This window comes from Myxine glutinosa, chromosome 9 (assembly GCF_964187855.1).
Source record: "Myxine glutinosa chromosome 9, kmMyxGlut1.1, whole genome shotgun sequence".
NCBI lineage: Eukaryota > Metazoa > Chordata > Myxini > Myxiniformes > Myxinidae > Myxine > Myxine glutinosa.
The window spans coordinates 26917144-26944818 of record NC_136269.1 but is presented as its reverse complement, the minus strand read 5'-3'; the positions used below and the strand labels follow the sequence as shown (position 1 = coordinate 26944818).

General features: G+C 45.7%; 1 protein-coding gene across 1 annotated transcript in view; it reads right to left on the bottom strand.

Annotated features, from left to right (window-relative positions):
- Positions 1-27675, bottom strand: part of LOC137435793 (ryanodine receptor 2-like) — a 633328-nt gene that overhangs the window by 4171 nt on the left and 601482 nt on the right. The window contains exons 98-99 of the mRNA XM_078785085.1: positions 13443-13507; positions 3701-3801 (exon numbers count right to left, since the gene is read on the bottom strand). Of these exons, the coding sequence (XP_078641211.1) occupies positions 3701-3801; positions 13443-13507 (166 nt within the window). The remainder of the gene's footprint in view (positions 1-3700; positions 3802-13442; positions 13508-27675) is intronic.

Below are 27675 nucleotides of genomic sequence, written 5' to 3'. Positions count from 1 at the left end.
ACCTTCTTTCTGAAGGCCTCAGAGAGCTCTTTTGATCTAGGCATGGTGACGCCGCACACTTCAACAACAAAGAGCAAACCAAACTAAATGTCTGAGGTTTAAATAAGACAGGTTCCTCCAAGATCCTCTCTAACGATGTTCTAATCATTTGCACCTGAGCTGGTGCACCTGATTCTCATTTTAGGTATTTGAAGTAGTGATAAATGTAGGGGTGTACTTACTTTTTTCACATGCGAAATTTGCATCTATGTTTATTTAAATTATACAATGGACTACAAAATGTAAATGTTTCATGATATTTGTCATATTATATCACCTTTATCTCTCAATATTGTTGAAATGAAGATCAAATAGCTGTATGTTAAAATATGTTGAAAAAGTCAAAACTTTACATGGGGTGTACTTACTTTTTCACGTGACTGTACATACATACATCGGCATACATCGGCTTACATATTAGCCTGGTGTTGGCTTAGCGGTTAGGGTGCCGGCTTGGGATCCAAGGATCCTGGGTTCGAATCCCGATCGATCGCTGAATTAACCCCAGGGGGGTTGACTCAGCCTGTCATCCTTCCAAGGTCGGCAAATTGAGTACCAGCTTGCTGGGATGAATGATCCCGGTGTGTACACCAGTTTAGAATAGGTACACCGTATCCCTGCGCATCGTAAGAGGCGACCAAGGGTTGGCGTCAGGAAGGGCATCCGGCCATAAAAACATTGCCTCAAACAGGGAACCATGATTGTCATGGGGCCCGCAAGGCTAACCCCCGCTCTAGTGGGGAAAATGGCCTTAAAACGATCATTCATTCATTCATTCACTTACATAGTGACAAGGCTAGTGACAGAGGGGTGCCGTATTGAAGGTGTGGGAAGGATATTTCAAACAGCTGTTCAACCGGGAAGGAAGCAGCGGTGACCTGGAGCTACCAAGTTATGGGGGAGGGGAAAGTGGAGTTGGTGGACATCACTGAAGAGGATGTGCGGACGGCATTGAAGAGGATGAAAAGGGAAGAGAGCCAGGCATTGATGAGTTGTGTACATATATTGTAATTGCAGCGAGAGAAGTCGGAGTCAGGTGGATGAAGAGGTTGCTGAATGTATGTATGAGAGAGATTGGTCAATTCTGGAGGAGTGAAGGACATGGTTAATTGTGCCGATATGGAAGGGAAAGGAGGATGTTCAAGATTCGGGGAAGTATAGGGGCATTACACTCCTTAGTCATGTCATGAAGGTGCTGGAGAGGGTTCTGGATGGGAAGATAAGAAGAGTGTTGAGAAGGAGGTCAGAGAAGAGCAGCAGATTTTACAAAGGGTAGGAAAATGACAGATGGGTGTGATCGTGCTGACATAGCTGATGGTGAAGAGGTTGGTGGAAGGTGAAATGCCACTGTGATTTGTGGATCTGGAGAAGGCCAACGACAATCCCCCAAGAGAGATGGTGTTGGCAACACTGAGATGGATGGGAGTGCTGAAGGCTTGAAGTTAGGTTGGTGTAAGGGATGTGCAATGGAACGAAGGGAAGAGTTTTGGTAGGTCCTGGGATCTCGGAGGAGTTCCATGTGAACATCGGTTTGAGGCAGGGAAGTGCTCTCAGCCCACTCCTGTTTATCATGGTGATGGAGCTTGTAAGCAGGAAGGTAAACATGAAAGATTTTGGGGGAGGATATTGTATGAGACAATCTGGTTGTTGTGGTGGAGAGTGGGTGGGAGATCCAGGAAGTACTGAGGGAGTGGAAGGAGGCATTTGAGAAACATGCGCTGAAAATGAGATTGGAGATGACGGACATGATGTGGGTTGAGCAGCAGAGAAAATAAATGAATATCAGGTTAGAGGGGAAGTAGATCAGGCAAGGAAATAATTTTCAGTATCCGGGGGGAACCATGAGCGGGGATGGTAAGTTAGAGGCAGCGGAGGAGGATTCAGGTGGTGAATGCATGGAGGAGGGTGCAGGATGTAATGGCAGACAAATATTTCATGGAGATTGAAAGGAAAGGTTCTGATGTCGTGCGCAATGCCAGCCTACCTTTTTGATCTGGAGACGGTACTGACAGAGGGACAACAGAGGCTGCATGTTTGCAAGAACAACTAGGTCGAGGATTGCAGGAGTGAAGAGGGTGGATAGAAGGAGAAAAGATTAACGGAGGGAGGAGATTGTTGTGCAGATGAGCTTGACGGGGAGATTGGTGAAATGCCAGCTGAGAGGAGCTGGACATTTGGGGTTGATGGGGGAAGAGAGAATGGCAAAGAGAATGGATAGGTTGAGGGAACAAGGTAGGAGGAAAAGAGATGGACCACGGTTTAGATGGGAGGATTGTGTGAAGAGGGATATCAGTGAGGTGGGGGTGGTTGGAGGGTGGAGAGAGTTTGCTGAGGACGGGACTTATAAAGGGAAGAGGAGGAGAACAACTTACATAAATACATGATTGCCTTGCTAACAAAGCACCTATGTTCTTCCTTCGTTTGGTCAGTGTGAGGTTGCTCTTGATTGCCAAGTAGGGGTCAAATGTTAACCCTCTGTCCTGAGAACTCGTGTTACCTCTGCAAATGTTCATGAAACAATTCACCAGCCATGGATCATGTAAAATTAAATAAGTATTTTAAATGCATTCTGATATGCACATGACTCTTGATTCCAGTGTAGATTGTATCAACGAGGAGTTGATAAGATTATGTTTTCTGCATTGAGAAACGAGATGTGCCTGATGCGTGAGCCCTTTGCGAGAGCAAAATGGCTCGTGCTCAAAATGTTAGCCATGGATTCTTTTTAACTTTGGAAAATGTACTTTTACCAAGGACTAGTTGATAAAACGAGCAAGTTGCCCGTGCCCACACGGGATTCTAAACAGGGGGCCGGCAAGCCGGTGGCAGCTATTCCCATTTATTGCCACATCTGATATCGATTATGCTTTAAACATTTACAGGAATGATTGTTTATTTGCAGTAAATATTTACAGTTACGAGGGAACCTGACCCTTGCCTTATTCAGCCTTTTGTTCCCAATCCTACCTAAACATGCGTATGGCTGTCACATCCCATCCGTCCGGCTCCCTTGTGCCTACCTAGCCTGTGCTAACCTGGCACAACTAGCTGCTCTTGCTGTGAATATTGTCATAGATGAATAGATTTGATATTTTCTGAATCGATTTCCCATTCAAAATCCTCATTTAAAGAACCATTTCTCATAATTTTGATCACATTTGTTGCATCACTGGGGTTTTGCTCAAGCTTCCCTTGATTGGTTGCTACCATTGAAATAACTTCTGTAATTAAAACCATGCTCAATGCTTTCATGTTTGGAAATCTTGATACTTCTGACATTGTTAAACACGAATCGTTTGTACTTTCAGCACAACACCAGATCAGAAACCTTAATACCATTTGTCTATCAACACAAATGCCATATCATTTGTGCTACTTTAATGTAAGGGAAGTTATGTGGGAGAGTAACTTCATCCACTTCTACTTTAAAGCATTGATTTATTGCTTGCATTGCTGTTAACAGATTTGTATTGTTAAGAAATTCATCCTTGTGATGATGCCGGATGCATTGCACAAAGATACAATCTCAAGTGGGACTTCACTCTATAAAAGGGGGCTGCAGTTGGCCTGGATACGTTTGTATGCATGTGAATCGATGAACACAATGTTTATTTCTGACATGGGTTAATCATGATATTCACTATACATGATGTTCACTTACATGTAATTGGCAAGATTGTGTTCTTGTAGAGTGTGTGTTTCAAACCCATGAGGCGCAGTGTCGAAGTAATCATTCCCCATGCCACAGATGAAACATTTGGTCTTTAAAAAGAGGAGGGGAGGTGGGGGAGGGAAAGGGGGACATTTCCATTAGATTAACAGTGATTGGATTAAACTGTTCGGAGAATATAATATACAGCATCTGTATGATCTATCATCAACATCATTGTCGTCACCAATATGCCAGACCCATTGAAGCTGACCAAGCAGTCTCTTGGCTTGGGTTACGCCGGGCGGTATGGCTACGCCAGGCGGTATGGCTACGCCGGGCGGTATGTGACGTCGGGCAGTATGGCTACGCCGGGCGGTATGGCTACGCCGGGCGGTATGGCTACGCCGGGTGGTATGCTACGCCGGGCGGTATGGCTACGCCGGGCGGTATGGCTACGTCGGGCGGTATGGTTACGCCGGCGGTATGGCTACGTCGGGCGGTATGGCTACGTCGGGCGGTATGCTACATCGGGTGGTAGGCTACGCCGGGCGGTATGGCTACGCCGGGCAGTATGGCTACGCCGGACGATATGGCTACGCCGGGCGGTATGCTACGCCAGGCGGTATGGCTACGCCGGGTGGTATGCTACGCCGGGCGGTATGGCTACGCCGGGCGGTATGGCTACGCCGGGCGGTATGGTTACGCCGGCGGTATGGCTACGTCGGGCGGTATGGCTACGTCGGGCGGTATGCTACATCGGGTGGTAGGCTACGCCGGGCGGTATGGCTACGCCGGGCAGTATGGCTACGCCGGACGATATGGCTACGCCGGGCGGTATGCTACACCGGGTGGTATGGCTACGCCGGGCGGTATGCTATGCCGGGCGGTATGGCTACACCGGGCGGTATGGCTATGCCGGGCGGTATTGTTATGCGACTGCAGAAACACTGTGTTGGTGATGCCCTGCCGGGGAAGCCCTGAGCACACAAACTATACCCAAAGTGGTGCGCTGGAACAGCAGGAGTGCTGAGGGTTTTCAAGTCGCATAAAGCCCTGAAATGATAGTCCCATTGATATTGGCAGGAGAGCCCTAGGAGCATAAGCAGTGTGCAAAACAGGACCTGATGCTATGGAGAAGCCTTGGGGGCATCGTCGATGTGTAAAACAGTAGAGTCAAATTACAAACCGGTGAATATACAGTACATATAAATGTTACCAAACCGACACCAGCAAGGATATCTTTGGGCCAAGTGCAGAACTGAGCATACGCTGCGGTTGTCCACTGCTATTTGATGAACCAACTCCAAAAGGTGTGCATGTTGGCTTTCCCTTTTACGAGTCTAAAAATCGCAATCACTCGACTCTTCGACATTTCCTACCAGAATTATCCCGACTTTTATTCTGCCTGAATTGTACTGCTGACTGTCTTACTGCTCAACTAACTCCAAACTGCTCAAATGTCATTGGTGCATCCTTTATTTTTTATATAAGAGCAGGGTTCATGGAAGAGAAAGGTAAAATTGCTAGAGGGGCAACAGTTGAGGACAACCAGCAAGAGAATACGGAGAATAAGAAACAGGAAAGAAAGAGAGACAAGGGGAGGAAACACTAAAATCAGCAAATAAGAGGATTGGGTTAGGAAGGAACAATGGCGGTAATAAAGTTTAGGATGGCATAAGGTGATGGTGCACTGCATACTTTTGAAGCCCTGGATGGAAGAGTGGGAAAGAGCAGCATCGGGAGAGTGCAGTTGTGCAGTCAGGCTGGAATTTGGAAGTTTAAATAGAATGGGGCTACTGAAAGAACGACCTGTTTGTTGGGAAGGGTCAGAGGAATGAGATAGGAGCAGGAGCAATGTTGGAGAAGAGGCAGGAAAAACAGAGACCACCGACCTGCCTGTGATATGAAAAAAAAAAAAACACGTTGTGCTTCAGCCTCATCATGGGAGATTCCAATAATTATGAGGGCTATGTTCCACAGAATCCAGGAGATAGTCTAGGACCTGGCTTAGATATGTATGCACATAATTTAGGAGAGGAGAACTCAACTGTTATAGGCTAATATGACCCCAAGGAACAACTTGGGATGTGTGCCAAAATCTCTATCCGGGACGAAAAGCCCGAAAATGACCACGCCCTTTTAAAAATGACCACGCCCTTTTTCATTAGAAGTGCTACTTCCGACATAGCTGTATCTTCGAAACCGTTGGAGCTACAGATTTTCTGAGGTGCTCAAAATGTTCCGAATGGCCATGTTTAGGGGGATCATAGAAGTGTGTAAAATTTCTAATTTGATATTTTATGAGAAAATGGCTAAAAACCATTAGGTCAACTTATTACCATACAACTACCTACATACTGGAATTGCCATATATTTATTAACTTAAACTTTCCGGACTTAGAGCAAAGTTAGAACATTTGTGTCATCTACTAGAGTTGAACTGACAATTTGGAATTTGAACAATACAAGGGATTTTTTACAAAGAAAGAAAGCGAGCATTTGGTTAATATAAAGAATTACTATTTTCAATCATTACATACTATTATCAATGGAATGTGAACTTAAAATAAAAAATAAAAAACAAAACATTACTTTAGTGGGCAGCAGTATCTGGAGAGCTTAAATGTTTCAAAGATCAGCAGGGAAATTGTCCAACAGCGAACAATACAACTTTTAACACCACATTAGTACTGTTTATGTGTCATGTAAACCAGGGTCAGGAACATGAAGAGTAACACAACAGAGTCCAGGTATGAGGACGATGAGCAGTGTTCATTCAGTGATAGGGTTTTCACAACAATCACCTCCTTTGCATTTGCAGTACTTGCAACACTTGATCCCAGCTACCCTGCAGGGACACCCATTAGCTCTTTTGATCATGTCAGACTGTGCACTCCATGAGCCACCATGACATGGAAAGGTGTTGGTTCCTTGCCATCAGTCAGGATGTAGTGCAGAATTTGAAAGACTACATCAGTCTTCAGCTGAGAGGTTGTTTTCCCCTTGAAAATATAGGAGCAAAACTCCTCCCATCTTGGTGGTGGGTTCTTAATGAATCTGTCCATGGACAGTTGGAGGTCTTGGGGCTCACAGTAGCTCATCTGCAGTCCAAACCTGTATTCTTTCAGCTCCTGCGCCAGCTCAGTTGCAACCCGTTTGACAGGTGAAACTCTCAGGGACTCTACCAAGGCCTCTGGAGAACTCTTGGTACAAAGTACCATCTGGGATATTTGTTTGTTATTTGGGTATGTAAAGCAGACGGCGTCTCCATACAGCTCGATGTTTAGCTTCTTTACAGCTCTGTTTGACACTATTCCAGCTGAATCTTCATTGAGCCTGTCTCTGATGGAAGTCAGACTGTGTGCTGACCTACTAAAATCAAGCCCAAGGGCTAAAAATCTAGCCTTGAAGGAGTCGTCTCCGACTGTTACCGAATCCTCCATTTCGAGGTTTTTCAGTATTTCCTCAATTTTAGCGTGATATTTATTGAAATAGCCTTTACAACAATGGTCGTGATATCGGATATCAGCCGCAAAAACATCTAGCTCACACATTGCCGGTGTTTCAGTGTACACTTGGTCCTTGAACAACATGGCCGCATTTAGTAGTTTTTGGGCCATCGGCTTTTCACAGATTCTGAACAATGTGTGTATTTTCTTCTGTTTAACTGTCTTGCAACCTGCACCACAAATGATACAGACATTTGTAGTTACACTGGACTTAAATCTCTTGCTGCGTCGCTCAGATGTATCACTAATAAGACCCTGCTGAGATGGTTCTGATTGTTCTAATGGTTGGGTTTTGCTGCCAGTCTTAGCCATATCCCTTTGAAAACTTCTGTAGCAAGATGAGGTGTGGTATTTTATGATACCCTGCTCTTGCACTGTCAGTCGAAGAACCCTAGCAGCTCGAGTGTCATTACTCTCTGTTTGTTTGGCAAGTGAAACAATATGCCCCCTGCCGATTTCACCACTAGAGAGGTACTCAGATCGCTTCTTCTTATGGCGTAGGATGCACTCCTCGAGATTGATCTGCTTGATCGGCTTAGGTGTAGCACAAGGAGCAGCGAGAGGTACTCAGATCGCTTCTTCTTCTGGCATAGGATGCACTCCTCGAGATTGATCGGCTTGATCGGCTTAGGTGTAGCACAAGGAGCAGCGAGAGGTACCTCATCCTGAATATAAAATAAACATGCTTCAAATTCTCGATCGGCATGGGATATCACTATCACCAATACAATATTATACTACTATTAGATTGCTAGGCAAAGCTAAGACTAAAGTTTGCTCTACCATCAAATATTTTCCACCTCAAACAAAAGATCCCTCTTGGCCTCTAATCCGCGGTAGAGGTGGAACCACAACTGTACTGTACTGGGTGCACTGTAACATACGCAAACTGCAAAATGCGTCTCCTTTAACTGCATCCTCCCTTTACCGTGGCGTGGTGTCTTTCTACTTTTCTAACCCACAGAAGCCACAGATATAAGACTAGGTAAATAAATTAAAGCTTGTCTTACCATTTCGCTGTACTTCAGTGAGATATTATCTCTGTGACACTGGATGGATAAGTCGTTCTCTCACTGTTTCACTCTCTCCGGATCTTGTAGCACTGGTGCGATGAAGCAGTCTTGTTAGTTTATAATTGAATCATTATATTAATTAGTAGAGGACCTGGCTTAGACATGTATGCACATAATTAGGAGAGGATAACTCAACTTTTATAAATATATGGCAATTCCATTATGTAGGTAGTTGTATGGTAATAAGTTGACCTAACGGTTTTTAGCCATTTTCTCGTAAAATATCAAATTATAAATTTTACACTTCTATGATCCCCCTAAACATGGCCATTCTGAACATTTTGAGCACCTCAGAAAATCCGTAGCTCCAATAGTTTCGAAGATACAGTTATGTCGGAAGTTGCACTTCTGATGAAAAAGGGCGTGGTCATTTTAAAAAGGGCGTGGTCATTTTCGGGCTTTTCGTCCCGGATAGAGATTTTGGCACACATCCCAAGTTGTTCCTTGGGGTCATATTAGCCTATAACAGTTGAGTTATCCTCTCCTAAATTATGTGCATACATGTCTAAGCCAGGTCCTCTACTAAGAGACATGTGATGCTGGGGCACTAGTCAATAAAGGAGAGCACTACTCCATTGAGCTATGGCCAAAAGTCTTGTAGACTGTGATGATTTTCTAAAGAAAGACATGGATAGACAGAGAATGTCCAGTCTGTGGCTGGAATTAGAGGCCAGCTTTGCTAAGTAGTCAGCTCAGGAAAGGTCATAGCTAATGGCGAGGCCTAGAAGTGCAAGAGATTGAATCTCTCGCAGTAGCTAGCCATGAAAATGGGCAGGTGGGTTATTTTGACCATTCTTCTGAGGTGACAGCGACAGGAAAACATGAGATTCTCCAGGATTTTTTATGTACATAAAGTCGAGGCTCGTGAAGGAGCTATAACATATAACAGAACAGGATGTAACAGAACAAAATAGGATACAATATGTGTGGCCCAAGATTCTTCATCCACGCCACAAAGCGGGTGATACTTTCATTTTCCAAAGAAAAAGCTTCCAGTACAGAAAAATTTCCCCAGCTCATCTTTTTGATACCAGCAACCGTCAAATGAGTGATTGTAGCTTATTCCGAAACCCCTTCGGCAGAATATCTCTGGCAGAGGATCTGGTTGATAACTCCATTACTGCTGAAAGCTCCACTGATGAGGATGATGATGACCACCGGGCAAGGAAATGAGCACCTCCAACACGGCACATACCGGACACAATTGACCATCTGCGGACGTTGTACAATGCTGCTCGTCATGAATTAGCTGATTAGCGATGACCAACTTCGACTAGGCCTCCAACTACATCACACTTGTCGGGGAGGAATTGGTGAACCACATAATAATAAAAAAAATAACTTGCCAAATGTCCCTCCGGCTCCAAATCGCAAAATGCCCGTTCCCAAAAACATTCCGTTATACGGTATGGAAACATGGAGTTTGATCACCCTTTGAATATAAAAACATTTAACAACTTCCGACCTACATATTCCCAACTTTAAAAAGTCTTAACAATTGAATTTGCATTCAAGACTAATACACTTCTTACACTTTATCAAATGAAATATTTTCATATTCATCCCATTTTTGATAAAATATAAACTATTTTTTGGCATACGGAATGCATTTGGTTGAGTTTTGGCCAGGACATGTCATAAGTGAAGTTCAAAAGTACTTCCAACCACTTGCTGAAGCAATATGGAAACCTTACCAAACAAGTATGGTTTCCATATCGGCCATTTGCCATTTGTTTCTATGGATTTTCATGAACCGCTCGTTCAAAAAATTGTGAGCACAGGGTGCATGTGCGGATAAGGTGATTCGGACTCAGAGTCCTATTGGGAACTCGTATGAATTAATTTCAATAAATCCCCATTCTTGTTGCACAGAAACTATTTGAGGGACTTATAACCCTGTGCGCAATGACCTAAAAGGAACAGTAGAAAGAGAGGGGGAAACCCACCAACAACAGGGTTGTGGGATATATTCAAGGGATGTGGGGAAGAATTAGGGGTACTGAAGGATGCACTGTGTGGACAAACTGGATACAGAAGCAAACTCTCAGGAAGGAAAAGCTGGAAAATTGGAAAGAGGTAGGCTTGGGAAGAGTTAACAAGGGTAGATAAGATCATGGTTTTTGATTGCCATGATCCGAGATGGTTCTTAACTAATGAGATTGAAGAGAATGTGGAATTTGGTTCCACAGGTGGGGAAAAAGAGGAACGAAAGAGTGGTGAGCGGTGATTCTGGATTGAAGATGCTCCATTTATGAGACCAGAATCTAATAATTTCCATTTCTGCTGTGAGACACAATGTGGAGTGTGGAGTCATCACAATGTGGAGTCATCTGCAAAAAATAAGAGGGTTTGCCAGAACATTGGATACATCATTTCAGATGTGAAAGAAACTGGGCCCAACACACTGCCTTGGGGTACTCGGGCCTCCACCGGGATAGGGGAGGAGAAGGGCCTATTGATGACAACATGTTGAGTGTGTGAGTGGAGGAAATCAGAAATCCAGGAATGAACACATCCTTGAACGCTACAGGCAGAGAACTTGGCAAGCAACGCAGGATGCCAGACCATGTCAACTGCCTTCCATTTGATGATGCTTGGACGATATCCTGATGCCTGATGCTGTGAGAACTATGCTTCCCCACTGACAGACCGCTGGTACTTTGTACCTGTTGCAGCGTTTGAGCTTCGGGAGTAACTGCTGAAATCTAACTATCCAAGTTCTTCCGACATCTATGTTCGTTGCACATTTCCTCCTGCATCTTCACATCTCTTCCGACTTTTTCACATTTCTCTTTATTCATTGTAATTCTCTTTTAACTTTTTGTTTTCTTTTATTTCTCTCACTCGTTTTACACCGCTCCTTTCCTATTCCATCTCCAGGTGCTGCATGACGTCATCCCTGGACACCGAATGGGGCCTGGCGATGACGTGCACCAAAAGGTAGTTCTCAGTTTTCACTCCGTTTGTTTATTTTCTCTCTTTCTTTCTTGTTTGTTTGTCTGGGTGATATCTCAGCAGGTGCAGAGAGCAGCAGATCCCATGGAATCTATATGGAAACTGTGTTGATTAAGGATTCTTTTTAGAAAAACACAAGACAGATTAAACACGGAAAGCCACACAAACGACAAAGGTGGGGAAATGGGGCTTTGGGACGAACATTTGGAAAGGAAGAAGAAAGGATCTTCACGAGAGAAAACTCGACCCTGCATGTTACACACTTTATGATGAGGATGATGATGATGTCGAGTCTCCTCGGGCAATGACGGCATTGCCTTTCTATGGCTGGTACACACGGGTAAGTGTGTGGTAAAGATCGGGGGTCGCCACTCCTCTCCGTCTCTCTGCTGGCCGTTGGGGAATTGACCCTCTTCCGCCCGTGCTGTTGGAGTCGACTGGACTCTCATCCACCAGATGTGCAGAGCCATCTGCCATTTAAACCGCATGGCTGCGGACCGTTACCCTGGTAACGGGGATGACAGGTACTACACCTTGCCCACAGGTGCGTCCACAATCATCCTTGATCATGTTGTGGAATGTCGGCTGAGGCCCTCACCTTTTTTCCCCCTTAGCTCTCACTTTTTCACCTTTACTCGCTTTTAAATTCATTTAAACTGCTTGAGCGGTTGACACGAAACTTTAAGCATCGGAGCGCCTACCTATGGAGAATGTTTAATCAGAGTTACATGATTATTAGATGGGAAATGTGACCGGCGTTCCAAAAAGTCTGTTTTCTGTAGGCATGGGTTTCAGGGTGTTTCACTTATCTCGAATAAATGGACTCCACCTTGCTTCGCTCGGCCTTGGCCAAATGAACTATTAAGGATTTTTACCCGTCGCTTGACTGACGACTTTAATCAAGAGACAGCATGTTGTACATCAAAACTTTTATCCCTGAAACCATTATCGTAACAATATTTTGAATTCTGTAGACACAAATAACCTTGTTTGCACTTCCAAAAACCTTCAGTTTAGCAGTACGTTGGCATAATTGTGCGCCGTCTCGTCCAATCAAATTTTCCGTTCGTGCTCTCAGGGCAGGGAAACATTGAGATTCAGACAAAATGTCGGTGACAATTGTTTTAATTTATTTATTATTTTATTTATTATTTAAGGGTCACCTGAGCTCCTTGGTACACCTGAGCTCCTCACCACATGCAAGGCTTTCATCCGCAGCTCAATGGAATACTGCTCTCCCCTCTGGGCTGGTGCTCCTGCCTCACACCTAGCTCGTCTTCACGCTGTTGAAACCAAAGCGTTCAGAATCATTGGAATCTCCCGCGATGAAGCTAACTCCGAGGGCCTCTCACTCACTCATCGCAGGCAGGTTGGTGGTCTTTCCGTCTTCTACCGACTCCTCTCTGGCCTTGCCCCCCCCCCCCCCAGCTCTCTCTGGGCTCTGTCCCGCAAATACTCCTACAGGTCGCACAAGATCTGCCTGCAACCCTCTTATGGTTAAACTGCCAAAATCAAGACTCTCTGCTCACCTTCACTCCTTCGTCCCTCTTTTCTCCCGCCTCTGGAACAAACTCCCTCACTCTCTTCAATCCCACTCCACCCTCCAGGTCTTTAAAACAGCTGTTCACCACCATCTCTTATTTTCCCCCATCCAAAACCTTGATCTTTTCTACCCCTGCTAATTTCACCCACAATCCACTTTTTTGAAATACCAACTTCTGTCCTGGAAGTCCTTGGTGCCCTTGTATTTTATACCCCCCCCCCCCTTTTCTATGCCTCCTCCCCCCAAGCCCTCTCCCTCCCACACATCTCCCGATGTCCCTGCTCTCAAATGTTGTGTTTGTGTGTTTCCCCTTCTCTCCCCATCTTGTCTACCGCTCCCTCTTTTTATATATTTTGTTTGTCTGTTTGATTTGTTTGTGAAATAAATGTTAGCTCTTTCACGAGCCTCGATTCTGCATCCAAAAAAAAAAAAAAAGTTCATTATTGGTGGCTCAATGGTAAAAAAAAAAGTATTACACAAAATTACTTTGTTATAGTTATAATTTCGAAACATAAGCCTGTTTTTCAAACAAATTATTATCACAAGGCTTACAATAGGACCAAATATGTTATTGGATACCATAAATGACTTTTAATTGAAAAGAACACTTGAAATTGAGTAAAATCTAGTTATTTTCATGTTTCAAGTGCTGTGTGGAACAAACGTCTCACCTCCATATCTTCTTTCACTTGCTCCTGCTGGTCTCTCAACTCCCCAAATGCATCGATGATCAAACCTGCATGATAAACCATAATGAGCATGCAACATGCTCCCTCTTCATGTAATCCTGGATAAGAAGAAACTTTTCTGACTTTGCATACATTAAATATCTTTCACATGGACATAAATTAAACCTGAAACACATAAAGAAGTGAATTGGTAAACCAGCCTTTTATCCTGTATATTGCCATTGTATTGTACTTGCACCTCATCATATTTGGTCTTGAGGTAAGATCTTTGTTGCTGAAGATGTAATAGCGTCTTTTATTTCCACCTGATTAAAGGATTGGTGTAGGGCAGGGGCGGGCAACCCCCGGCCCGCGGGCCACATCCGGCCCGCCAAGGCTTAGCGTCCGGCCCGCCACCCTGCTAGGCTTTATTATTGCAATCCGGCCCGCGGACCTCCCAGTAAAACTCATATCATTTGTAAATGTAAGAGTTTATATTTAGCCGGTCTGAATTCAAGAAAGGGACATTTTGTCTTCAGCACCGTCCTCTTCCGGAAGACATGCGCACGGGGAACTGTCTTGCCTAGACACCGCCTGCTTGCTGATAGGCGGTTTTTTCAAATCAGCCGGCATGTGATACGGACGTCCTTCCGATTCAGTCAGCTTGTGACAAACGTTGGTGTCTGGGACAAATAACTTGCAACAAAGAGGTAAGCGACGCAGAGTTCTCTAAACCTATTTCAATTTTCACTTTTTTTTTTTTTTTTTTTTTTGTATACAAGATCGAGGCTCGTGAAAGAGCGAACATTAATCACACAGAAAGACAAACCGACACATAAAACATATAACATAGGGAGCGGTAGACAAGATGGGGAGAGAGGGGGAAGGACACAAACACAACATTTGAGAGCAGGGACCGAGAGACATGGAGACATCGAGAGATCTGAGAGAGGGCGAGGGCTTTGGGGGGGGGGGGGGGCGTGGGAAGGGGGCAGTGGGAGAGGTATAAAACATATGGACACTGCCAGGACTTCCAGGAAAGAAGTTGGAATTTCAAACAAGGTGGATCTGGGGTGAATTAGCGGGGGTAGAAAAGATCAAGGTTTTGGATGGGGGAAGATAAGAGATGGTGGTGAACAGCTGTTTTAAAGACCTGGAGGGAGGAGTGGGATTGAAGGGAGTGAGGGAGTTTGTTCCAGAGGCGGGAGAAAAGAGGAATGAAAGAGTGAAGGTGAGCGGAGAGCCGAGATTTCGGCAGTTTAACCATCAGAGGGTTGCTGGCAGATCTTGTGCGACCTGTAGGAATATTTGGGGGACAGAGCACAGAGAGAGCTGGGGGTGCAAGGCCGGAGAGGAGTCGGTAGAAGACAGAAAGACCACCTACCTGCCTGCGGTGAGTGAGTGAAAGGCCCTCAGAGATAGCTTCATCGCGGGAGATTCCAATAATTCTGAAAGCTTTGGTTTCAACAGCGTGAAGCCGAGCTAGGTGTGAGGCAGGAGCACCGGCCCATAGGGGAGAACAGTATTCCATTGAGCTGCGGATGAAAGCCTTGTATGTGGTGAGGAGCTCAGGTGTGCCGAGGAAGGACTTCGCACGACGGAGGATGCCCAGTCGGCGACTGGCTTTGGAGGCCAGCTTGGAAATGTGGTTTTCCCAAGAAAGATCATGGCAGATAGTGAGACCCAAAATCTTGAGCGACAGAACTTCTTGGAGAGGATTGTTGAGAAAGTAGATGGGAGGGTTGTCCAGTCGATCTTTTCGGAGAGACATAGTAAGAGTGTGAGATTTGTCAGGATTGAAAGACATGTTCCACTTGTTTGACCAGTCTGTGATTTTGTCCAGGTCTTCAGAGAGTGAGGAGGCAGCAGACTGCCGATCTGAGGGAAGAGGAATGGAGCGGCAGAGAGTGGAGTCATCAGCAAAGAGATAGAGAGGATTTTCGAGAGAGTCAGAGAGATCATTGATGAAGACCAGAAAAAGCACGGGGCCCAGAACACTGCCTTGGGGAACTCCAGCCTGAACAGGAAGAGGAGATGAGAGAAACCCATTCAGGGCCACACGTTGACGGCGACTAGAGAGGAAGTCCGCCAGCCATGCGTGGAGATTTCCATGGATACCAAAGGAGGAGAGTTTGGTGAGCAGAGCGGGGTGCCAGACCGTGTCAAAGGCACGTGATATGTCGAGGGAGACAGCTCTAATTTCCTGTTTGGCATTGAGGACCTCCATCCATTGTTGAGACAGCAGAAGCAGCATGTCCAGAGTAGAGTGACCTGGTCTGAAACCAAATTGATGATCAGAGATCAAGCCATTGGAGAAGAGGAAAGATTTCATATCAGAAGCAATGATGGATTCCATGACTTTGCTGATAATTGGGAGAAGGCTGATTGGTCTGTAGTTGCTAGGATCTGTTTTTGCACCTTTTTTGTGCAAAGCGGTGATGTTGGCTGATTTCCAAGCAGATGGCAGTTGACCTTGAGCAAAAGAGAGGGTGAAGAGAACAGAGAGAGGGTGAGATAGAGCAGCAGAGCAGGATTTTAGGACCCGTGGGCTGATGCCTTCGGGTCCAGTTGCAGAATCAGAGTCGAGGGTTGACAGAAACTTTTCCACCTTGTCAGGAGGAAAGGACACGGAGTCCAGGAGCAGCAGGGTACGACTGGGTATGGTGGGTACAGAGAGGGATGGGTTTGGGACACAAGATTTAGAGGCAAACACAGAGTTGAGGCATTCAGCTTTTTCACGTGCGGAGTCAGCTGTGTAGCCGTTTGAGGTAAGGGAGGGGATGGAGGGGGAACAAACACCAGAAACGGATTTGACCAGACGCCACCAGGATTTGGAAGAGGGAGACAGATAAGAGAGTTCGGTCTTGAGAACGGAGAGATATTGTTTCCTGGCGCTCCTGAGGGTGGACACACACTTGTTTCGGGCTTTGTGAAAGGAAATGAGATTTCCTTCCGTTGGATTTGCTTTCCAGGAGACGAAGGCAAGTTGTTTCTGGGCAACAGCCTCACCACAAGATTCCGTGTACCATGGACGGGAGGAAGGGTATGACAACTGAAGACGAGATGGGATAAATCTGTGCATGAGAGAGAGCAATTTACTTTGGAAGAATTCCCAGGATGAGTTGATGTCAGAGGTGGTAGAGATGGGAGACCAGTCCAGATGATTGATGGCTGCTTGAAGACCGTGCCAGTTGGCCTGAGTGAAATGCCAGACTCGTCGACGCTGAGCAGGCTCCCTGAGGATGGTCAGAGAGATGTCCACTTTAACAAGGACATGATCAGATGATCCGATCGGAGCAGAAGAAGAGCAGCAGACATTTTCAGGGAAGTTAGTCATAACCAAGTCCAGAAGAGAAGATGTTCCGTTGACTGAGATCCGGGTCGGGAAATTGACAGATTGTGTCAGTCCCAGTGAGTCGCAGAAGTCCTTTGCTGAGGAGCCATGGCTGGTGAGAGAGGTAACCACACCCAGCCAACTGGCATGATGACAGTTGAAATCACCACATATGAGGAAGAGAGAGTTGGGATGAGTAGATAGAAGTTGGTCCATATCATCAGACAGCGAGATGTAGATGGAGTCATCACTGTTTGGTGGACGGTACAACACACATATGAACAAGAGGTGGGAGCGAAGGGGAAGCCGTAACCAGAGGTATTCCTGGGGGTGAGGTGGAGAGAGTGCAGTGCAGGGCGAGTGAGGAAGAGAGTTTTTGATAAAGATAGCAACCCCGCCTCCAGGACGAGGCTCAGGTCTATCATACCGGAGGAGGGAGTAGCCCGGGAGAGATACTATGGAATCAGAGACATCATAAAGGAGGAAAGTTTCTGTTAAGCAGATCACGTCTGGTTTGACAGAAGCAACCTGTATGGAGAGATCAGTTAAGTTTGAACGAAGGCCCCGGATGTTTGAGGTCCATACCGTTAATGAAGAGGAAGGGGGAGCATCAGATACAGAACAGGGGGGAGGAGGGGTAGGGTAAGATGTGGAAGAGGTGGAAGAGGTAGGGAGAGCTGTTGAAGGTGTGTCAGAGATTTCAGAATAGCTCGGAGAAAGGGAAGGATGGGGCGGACAAAAGGTTTGATGGTGATTGGGTGAGCCACAATGAGGTGTTATTTGAGGAGGGGAAAGAGCGAGGCAGAAGGTTGGGGGAGATGGAGGTGAGAGTTTGAAGGGGGAAGAAGCGGGGAGGACGCTTTGAGGAGGGGGAGTGAGAGGGGGGAAATTGAGAAGCAATGAGGGTGGGGAGATTTGAAGGGGAGGGGTGAGGGGGGAGTTTGGGAGGGAAGGGACAAGGGGAGGGATTTGAAAGGGATGGGATATGGGGGAAATTTGGAGGGGAGGGGTGAGGCAGGAGTCTAGGAGGGGAGGGGCGAGGGGGCGTCTTGGCGGGGAGGGGTGAGGGGGTAGTTTAGGAGGGAGGGGGCAAGGGGGGAGATTTGAAAGGGATGGGTGATGGGGAAGATTTGGAGGGGAGGGGTGATGGGGAAGATTTGGAGGGGAGGGGTTATGGGGAAGATTTGGAGGGGAGGGGTGAGATTGGATTTTTGAAAGTGTACGATTTATGGGAAACGAACATTTATTGCAAAATGAGTTTCTTGTGACCTTCGAGTTAAAAATACGTTTAAGGACGCTGGATGGAGGATGGAGTGCAGGAGAGTTTAGGGAATGTAGAAAAAAGGCACTATAGGAGATGGATATTTTTTTTGGGATGAATTGATTTGGTGAGCAAGTCGAAAGCAGCCTTTTAAAGAAGAAGAAGAAAAAGGTGTTATAAAATATGACGGAATACATAACTTGAGGGGAAAGTGTAAACATTGAAGGTTAATGAGTGAAAACTATCTGGGGAAATGGGGGAGAAACACGTGGTCGAAGAACGAAACAACGAATAAGAATGAATAAACGAATGAGAACAGAGAAGGAAATGTTTTTTTTTTTTTTTTTTTTTTTTTTTTTTGAGTTGAGATTTACACAAGGAAGTAGGCTATGGGTGAAAAGACTGGGAATACAGAGAACGAAAGTTATTGGATCACAAACGACGGACCACTGAGAGAAAAACAAAGCCTCAAGGTTGTACAGTGCACACTGTACGAGGCCTTGCTCGCGACACGGCAAACAGACGATCAATTTATGAAAGATAAACACCGAGAAACAACCAAAGTTGCACACAATAACTTCACACACCGAAAGATAAATACAGTTTCGACAAAATACAATTGTGAACAGACTTAACTTCGAAAAACGTGGAGACCGTGTGGAGCTTCGAAAATCCCTGCCGCCGTCTCCAAGATCTCGCAAGATCTCAGATCGAGAGATCGAGACTTTCTTTCAATTTGCTTTGTTTTGTTTGTTAGAACATGTTATTATCTTTCATTTGCTGCGTTTAAATAATTTTATTCTCCCTTTTTATTTGTAAAAATAAAAATATAACGAACTTTCTATTTGTAAAGAAAAAAAATATATAACGAACTTTCTGTTTGTAAAAGAAAAAACAAATTGACGAACTTTTGTTTAAAAGGAAAACGAAATTGACGAACTTTTGTTTAAAAGGAAAACGAACTCTTTAAAAAAAAAAGTATGCAGACTGATTCATTTCCTGTATTTCAGTTTTACGGTGAAACTGTGTCATATTCAGCGTTGGCCACGTGCGCGCAAAATAAATACATTCATCTGTACAATTCGTCTTCCGAGATTTTTTGTGCCCCAGATTGCTTGCTGTTACATCATTTATTCATTGCTGATATACCTAATTTTCTTCCTTTTCAGCTCATCATGTCTGCGACCCAGCGTGTTAAGAAGAGGAAAGTGGACCTCGAGTGTCGGATCTTCAACCCTGAGTGGGAGAAGTACTTCTTCATCGAGCGCTTTGGACAGGCCCAGTGCCTCATATGCTTGAAGACTTTGGCTGTCCTAAAAGAGTACAACGTGCGCCGCCACTGGGAGACAGAGCACCGCTCGTCAAACTTCGCGTCGGTGTCTGCCACCGAAAGGAAGGACGCCATGGTTAGACTATCAGGCAACTTGGAGAAACAAACTTCACTCTTCCGCAAGCAGAATACTGAGGCCGAAAAGGTGACGCGCGCCAGTTATGAAGTCTCCCGCATCCTTGCTCGCCGAATGAAGCCATTCGCGGAAGGGGACTTCATCAAGGAATGCCTCCTCGCTGTAGTGGACTCCGTCTGTCCAGAGCAGCGTTCCGCCTTTGAGAACGTGAGCCTTTCGTCCCGCACCGTTCGTCGCCGCATCGAGGATATGTCGGAAAACGTGCACGACTCACTCAAAACACGCAGCTCAAATTTCGTCGCCTTTTCCCTCGCTCTGGATGAGAGCACCGACACAAAGGACACGGCCCAGCTGTCCGTTTTCATCCGTGGCGTCACCGCTGACTTTCAAGTGTGTGAGGAATTCCTCCAGCTTGTCCCGCTGCGCGACACCACCACTGGGAAAGACATCTGCGACGCCGTGCTTCTGTGTGTTGATCAGCACTCCCTGGACCTCTCCCGTCTTGTGTGTGTGACGACCGACGGTGCCCCGGCGATGGTTGGTGAGAAGAAGGGCGCCGCTTCGCTGCTAGTGCGTCACTGTGCAGCCGCCGGATACACTCAGCCCATTAACAAGATGCACTGCATCATCCACCAAGAGTCCCTGTGCGCTAAGTCTGCCAACCTCGTTGGTGTCATGTCTGTCGTGGTGAAGGTCGTCAACTCCATCCTCTCCCGCAACCTTAACCATCGTCAGTTCCAGGCACTGATGGACGAGGTGAACGTGCACTACAACGACCTGCTCTACTTCTGTGAGGTACGCTGGCTGAGTCGTGGGGCCATGCTGTCTCGGGTGTGCGACCTACAGCAGGAGATTGCCACGTTTCTACGTCAGAAGAACCTTCCCCACGCTGATCAATTCTCTGATCCACGGTGGCTAGCTCGCCTGGCCCTGCTCACGGACATCACGGCGCACCTGAACACCCTCAACATAAAGCTGCAAGGCAAAGACATTCTCGTGACAGACATGTACGCGCACATCACTGCCTTCGAGGTTAAACTGCGCTTGTGGGAGGCTCAATTGGCTTCTGGTCAGTTTGTGCATTTTCCTCGCCTTGCTGCATGTGCCCCTGACGATGTGGACCTGGGCACTTGCGTTAGTGTCGTCAACTCTCTACGTGAGGAATTTGCTTCCCGTTTTGCAGGAGTCAGGGTGCTGGCTGCGGACTTCAAGCTTTTCACTGCTCCCTTTGACTTCCCCGTGGAAGACGCCCCTGCCTCCTTACAGATGGAGTTGGTGGAGCTGCAGTGCAACGATGAAATGAAGGCGAAGTTCCGCACCTCTTCTCCATTGTCCTTCTTCCGCGACACCGTTCTCCCTTCTAACAATTTTCAAAAATACATTGCCCATGTCCAACGCATTGTGGCCATGTTCGGCAGCACCTACTGCTGTGAACAGCTCTTCTCGAAAATGAAGTACACGAAGTCTCACCTTCGCTCCCAACTCTCGGACCGCCACCTCAATGACATTCTTCTGTTGTCTACCTCAACCATCGAGCCAGACATGGAAATACTTCTTCATGGCAAACAGCACCAGCAGTCTCATTGATTTGTAGAGTGTTCAATGCAATTTTTGTACAATCTATTCATGTAAACAAAATATAGTAATTCTGAGATTTCGTTTTTCACTCCGGCCCGCGATCTCCTTCCAAAAGTCTCATCTGGCCCTCACTCTGAAAAGGTTGCCCGCCCCTGGTGTAGGGTAAAGGAGTAGTAGTTGCAGTAGCAGCAGTAGAAGTGGTAGTCATAGTAGTATATTACTTCTACATAGCAGTATAGTCTTACCATCTATATAATAATAGCGTAAGGACTCGACTTTGTTATCCCTTTTACGCCGCACCCAGTGACCCGATGCCCACGGCACTAATGGATTTACGATCTACGAACCGCGCTCTTTGTTTATCACGTATAGCCATACTCGAAAAATCTGAATTAGCCGACGTTGGGGCCCAAACGCATCCGATTAACTGCCGATACGACGCCATCTTACGACGCCATCGTATTGGCGTTTGCTGGGCGAAGGCGAAGCAAGCCGTCCGCTGATTGGACAATCCAGAGCATGCATTTGTGCCGGTGTCGGCGATCGTTGTTCATATACACACTCTTCATTCTCATCTTTCTTCCTAACTCTTACTCGGACAAGCAAATCCCCTATGCCATCCATAATGGTACACTCTATTCATACACCACATCCTCCCTTCCGTGGATGTTCCACGGGTTTCGGCTAGTTATTATTATTCGCCCCCGTTGGACTTAATCCAAAATGGGGGTTTATGGCATGGATTGGGTCTCGTCCGTCCGTCCGTGTGTGCGTGCGTGCATGCATGCGTCTGCAACCATATCTCGGAGATGTATGGACCAATTTTGTTCCTACATCACACAAAGAGACTACATGACGGTATACATAAGCTCATCATTTTGTTTCGCGAGGCAATCAAAGGTTGCCAACTGGCGGCCATTTTAGTTGTAAAAACCCCTATGTTGAGCACGTCCTCAAGCATTTCTCGGACATGGATTTACCAATGTTGTTCAAACTTGGAACACAGATAATAACTGATGGCTTGCATACGCACGTTATTTTTTTTTCGACATCAGAACCAAGATGGCCGACTGTCTGCCATTTTGTTACTTAAACGTTTCCCCAACCATTTATTGAACATGCATGGTCCGATTTTGTTCAATCTTGGAAAAAGCAGAGCACACGACGGCATACACTTTATTTTGTGATCTGACCAAAGATGGCTGAATCAGCAGATGTACAGTAAAGTGAGAAGTCATCAGCATACATGGCTACTTAGCTGAGATAGAGCATTATCAGGAAGATCATTGATGTAAACAAGGAACTGAGTGGGACCAAGGACAGAGCCCTGAGGGACACGACAATTGATGGAACAAGTATAAGACGATTGACCCTCAAGTACCACCTTCATCTTGCGATTTGTAAGGAAAGCCAAAATGATTGAATGCATCATTCCAGATACACCATATGACTGAGGCTTGTGGAGCAGACCCCTGTGCCAAACTTTATCAAAGGCTTTTGAGATATCCAAAGCACCTATTCGAGCTTCACGCTTGAGCTCCAATGCCCTGTTTAAATGATCCGTAATTAAGGATATCAGATCATCAGTAGAGCGAGAATAGCGAAATAGTCCAGTATAATTAGGTATTGGGGTGGGGATAAAGGTTATAGTTTTCATTTTTCGCACACAAAAAGAAGAGGGGCCAAACTTTATCCTGTGAAAGTTCCCGAAACATCCAGTGTCAGCAACAAAATTATTTATTGCATTCATTTTAACCATTTCCGCTATAGAATCGTGTGTCGGATATTTAGAGGGTATGGAGAGATTATCCAATGCCTTTCAAATACCAATTATTATTGGTGCATTAATCACATAAAAATGAAAGTAAACACATTTATCTTCATAATCATACCCATTTTTAACAACAAAATAATCATACATGACGTTATATTTGTGCTGATGTCAGCTTGAAATAGTGATTTTCGGTCTGAAAACGTACTGAAAACTAAAAATTCACAAAAAATTCTTGATCAGTCTTCCAAGTCATTCAGTTCCAATGCATTGTTGCATGTTAGCCCCATACAGTTACAGATGACGGAACAAGGCATGCCTACTCGTCGACAGCCACAGCCACCAGTGCAGCCAGCCTTGCACTTGCATGACGCAATGCGCATCAGTTTATCCGTTGGCACTGGCAGAAGGGAACCATTGGGCAGAATCCATCCCCATTTGGTTGGATCAATGTTGTCATCATCCAAACTGTTGAAAGGTGAACCACCATACAGTGGCAGCAAAAATTCTTCGCCAGCCTTTGCAATGTCCTCTGCATCTGCTTCTGGGATGTTGAAGACTGTCACAGTCTGTGCCAGGTGGTCATTTGATTTCAGTACATTGTAGCCTTTATTTTTTCCTTGCTGATCCGGCGCTGAAGTTGTTTCGCTGCCGGTTACAGCACGAAGAAACAGAAAGTTGTCCTTCAGGTTTCCAAGAGCTTGCTGGATGGCAGGCACACTGAATACTTTCTGTGAGGCTTTACTGTGTCCAGTATTGTCCTGACAGATGTTGCAATCAGAAGGTGCTCTGGCCACGAGGATCACGAGGAGGTCAGTGTCAGTTCCTAGGACTACCACTGGCTGGCCCTCTGTCGTGTGATGGAGGGCTGTGCACAAAATCAGAGTGTCTGCATCGCTGACTGCTTGTTTCACATCAATGCCAGCAGCTTGAAGACATTCACTGAGAGTTTTTATGAGTCCTTTCTTGTTGTGTGAATTCCCAAGAAAATCAGCCTGGCACATAGTAGCTTTAATATGACCAGCTACGTCAATGTCAGCAGATGTGCGCTTTGCTGCTCGTCTCCTCTGCTCCTCTGACTTTGTGGAGGGAGGGCCAGCATAACCATCAAAAACCACAGTTGCAGTCATTCCATAGTGAGTGAGAACATGCCTCACGTATGTCTGACAGATCTCTGCATATGTCGCTGGGCACGGCCATACAACACGGTGAAGAAGGTGACCTCCGTCAATGACATAAAGTGGGTCGTGAGGCACGTCAGCAGGCCCAGGTGGAAGAAGTGACAACAGAAGTGATGTGAATGCAGCTTTTGAGGGTCGTCTCAATGAATTGTCATCAACCAGAGATGGTGGTCAGGGCACAAGCTCATGCTTCATGTATGTTGCTAAATTTGATTCTGAGTCCAGAATTGAGAGGATACGATTCAGCATCTGTTGTGGCTGAACAACCACTTCTTTCCCTCGGATCTTCACTGAGTTGTTCATGGAGACAAGGGATTTGACTCTGTTTTTGCGTTGCAGTTTCACTTCAGCATAAGTTTTGCCGATCATGCCCTTTTGGGAACCAATCCCCACTCTGAGTGCATTGTCACAGTTGACAGATTCATCAGCAATCACTCCTGTTGACAAACTGACCAGCATGTTGGCAGGCTTGGCTTCAAAGGGTGAATGAGAAGTTAACTATTGGATGAAGCAGTCCACGTCGTTATTGTCCTTGGTTTGTCTTGAGGGTCGAAGCTCTTTGTGTTGTTCTGATGTTTCATGAACAACACCTGCAAAGTCTTCAAGGCTGTTGCAGAGCGCAACTGTCAAACGTAGTGCTTTTATCCACCGGGCAAGGGTGCTGTCAGATATCCCTCTTCCTCGAGTGAATCCTCCAGATGTTTTCATGGCCCTCATCAACACCTGTTCTATGGTCATGTCAGACCACACTCCACCCCAAAGTTTGTATGAGCGGCGGACTGTAAAGTAGCCGGACTCTACGAACAAGTGTTGGACCTCTGAGTTAAGCTCTTCCATCTGCTGCACGTACAGGTGAGCAGACTTGGCATAGGCAAGATGTCCTGCAGCATGCAGGTAGGGAAGCATCTGTTTGACGGTGTATAGATGAGGATGCCAGTCGCCTGTTCGCTCTGCACGGACAAACAGTCTCATGATCTGCACAAGTTCGAAGTACTGAATCCACAGTTTACCTGTTCTGTTGCTATCCTTCATTTGATTGCAGATTTGTTGTATGTGATCAAACAGTTTTGCAACGTCTTCAGAGGAGAAGGCTTCTTCAAGATCAGAACCTTCCAAAAGACTTGCATACAGTTGACGAAGACTCTCTTTGCAAGTGCCATCAAGTAGTGTTGAGGTCTTCAGAAGAATAGTTGCCAATGCTTCTTGAGTCAGAAAGTGCGCTCTGAGTGCTCGCGAGTATGCGTGGCCTGTGACCATGTGTGATACAGATGAAGGAGCATACACAGTGCTCCACAGTTGCTCAAGTCCACTCCCAGCCATTATATTGCCAACTGCACCCATGAAAGACACCAACAGATGGAAACCACCGAGCCTCACAATGACATTTCCGAAGTCTTCTGATGATGCTGCGACGATTTCTGAAGCTTTTTGATACAATGGTTGATCAAACGTCACGATGCAACAGGCTTTGTTGTTCTTCTTGCACTCATCAACAGCAAACATCAGAGCTGTATAGATGGCACTTGGTTTGGTTGGGTCAAGGTTTATGAATGGAAGTGCATCAACCGAACTGACTGCAAACAGTCCTGAATTTTGCATTGCTTCCTCCATGAAACCAGCCCATGATGGCCTTGGTAGTATTTTCATGGCACAGCCTGCCATCCACAAAGAGTCCAACTTCATGGCCCTCACCAAGGATTGAGATGCTTCCTCAGGCCACAGAGACAGGCTTCTGACTGCGATTCGTTGCAGTCCAAGTGTTTCTGGCTTTTTGTATGTTCTGATGGGTACGTCTCCAAAAGTGCCAATGACACCTGCAAGTAAATTTTCCTTGCACCTTGGCACTGGTGTGTTCCTTCCAGTGTTCATGGCAGGGGTGATGCACTCAATACCCCCCATTGCGTGAAATGTGTTATGACCATCAAGGGTGTTGGTGTTGAAATCAGCATTGTCGAATGCAAATTGCATGAATCCCTCTATCAATGTGTTGTCAGGAGTTGATGAGTCCAGGACAAGGGAATTTTCGTATCGGAGTGCTTCAGCGTAGCTCTCTGCTAATCCAGTATGATGCAGCAGATTGATGAGATCCTTATGGCCATATTTACGATGTATGTACACTGCAACACTCAACAGGATTGGTGACACAAAGAATCTTGGGCGGCTTGCAAACATGATAGCATGCTGGATAGTTGCTGACTTTCTGTCTGAGTTTTTGTTTCTTCCTTTGCGTGGTTGAGTGACACCATCAACGAAGCATTTCAGCGTTTCTGGAAACCATCTTACCAGCTGTTTCTTCCAAAGAATTCGCTGCTGGATAGGTCTCACCATCGAAGATTTACGACCTGACATCCTCTCGGATAATTGCTGCTGCCGTCTCAACGATCCGTTTTGGTTCAGTCATTGTATCAGACACTTTATCTGTGTACCACTTGTTATGAAGGATCTTCTGTGCATTGTCTCTGAAACTCACCCCTCCATTCTTCCCTGGTAACTCAGTTATGGTGAGATTGTCTCCAAAATTTGCCAGTAGTTTTTCTTTAAAATGTTTCCTGCTGTATGCCTGGTTGCCTTCTTCATTCATTCTTTCTTCAAGCTCGGCAATAGAATATTGACATTCATCATTCTCATACAGATATGCACAAAGCTTGTTGAACGCATACTGCTTTTCTTCATCCTCTGGACGACCTTGACTTTTATCAGAGATCTTGTCAGAAAAGTATCTTGAATAGCACTTGTTGTGGTATTTTGCTTCAGCTGCCACAAAATCTATGACACTCTCTGCCCGGGCTAGAACAACCTCACCCCACTCATCCCCTCTTTGAAGAGCTCGGGCAATCACTTTGTCTCTCATTTCAATGGTTCTGACTTCATAGATTTACCTCCGAAAATTAGCTCCTTTGTTCTTTTCAACCCTTGTGCTGGCTTTCTTGCCACAGAAGACGCAGTCAGTCTTGAAATCAAATTCTCGCATGGCAGAACGTAGACCGGGTGTTTCTGATGTTGGTTTGTCTGTGCTGGAAGGTTTCTTTTTGGATCCTGGACGGGTATAATCCTTCCGACAGTCTGTATGCACAACAATTGAGGAACAGTCTGTGAGCTTAGTATGCAGCCTATCTCCATACTCTAAACTTTTCTCAATAATGGTTTGAAGTCCTCTTGAAACAGCACAAGTGGAACCCTGGTTCAAACTTTCATCACAGAACAAGCAATCTTCTGCCATTTTTCAAGCCTGCGAACACACAAAAAAGGCAATAACAATTAACAATATTTGTTTCCCAGCAAACCTACCCCCAAAAATTATTCTGCCGCAGTCGTTAAAAGGGTAGGCATGTTTGGTGTGACATTGGATAAAGTTGCTGACATTGGATTTTTCAGGAACTTCCAGACAGTAAGCAATGATGATTATACTGTATGTGTGCAAAGTATAAAAACTATAATCTTTTTCCCCGGGTTGCCTCATATAACTCGCCTAAAAATACTGGACTAAAAGCCATACTGGCAGTCAGTGAGAAGTTAATTATCCTCCAGATGGTTGGGAGGTTGTTCATTGATGAGGCATTCAAATGCCCAACTTATTACAGGAAACAGACTGATGGGGCGATTGTTACTTGGTTCAGAATGCTCACCGGCACCCTTGAAAATAGGGACCACAGAGGCCACATTCCAGGATGAAGGAAACAACGACGCAGACAAGCACAGGTTGTA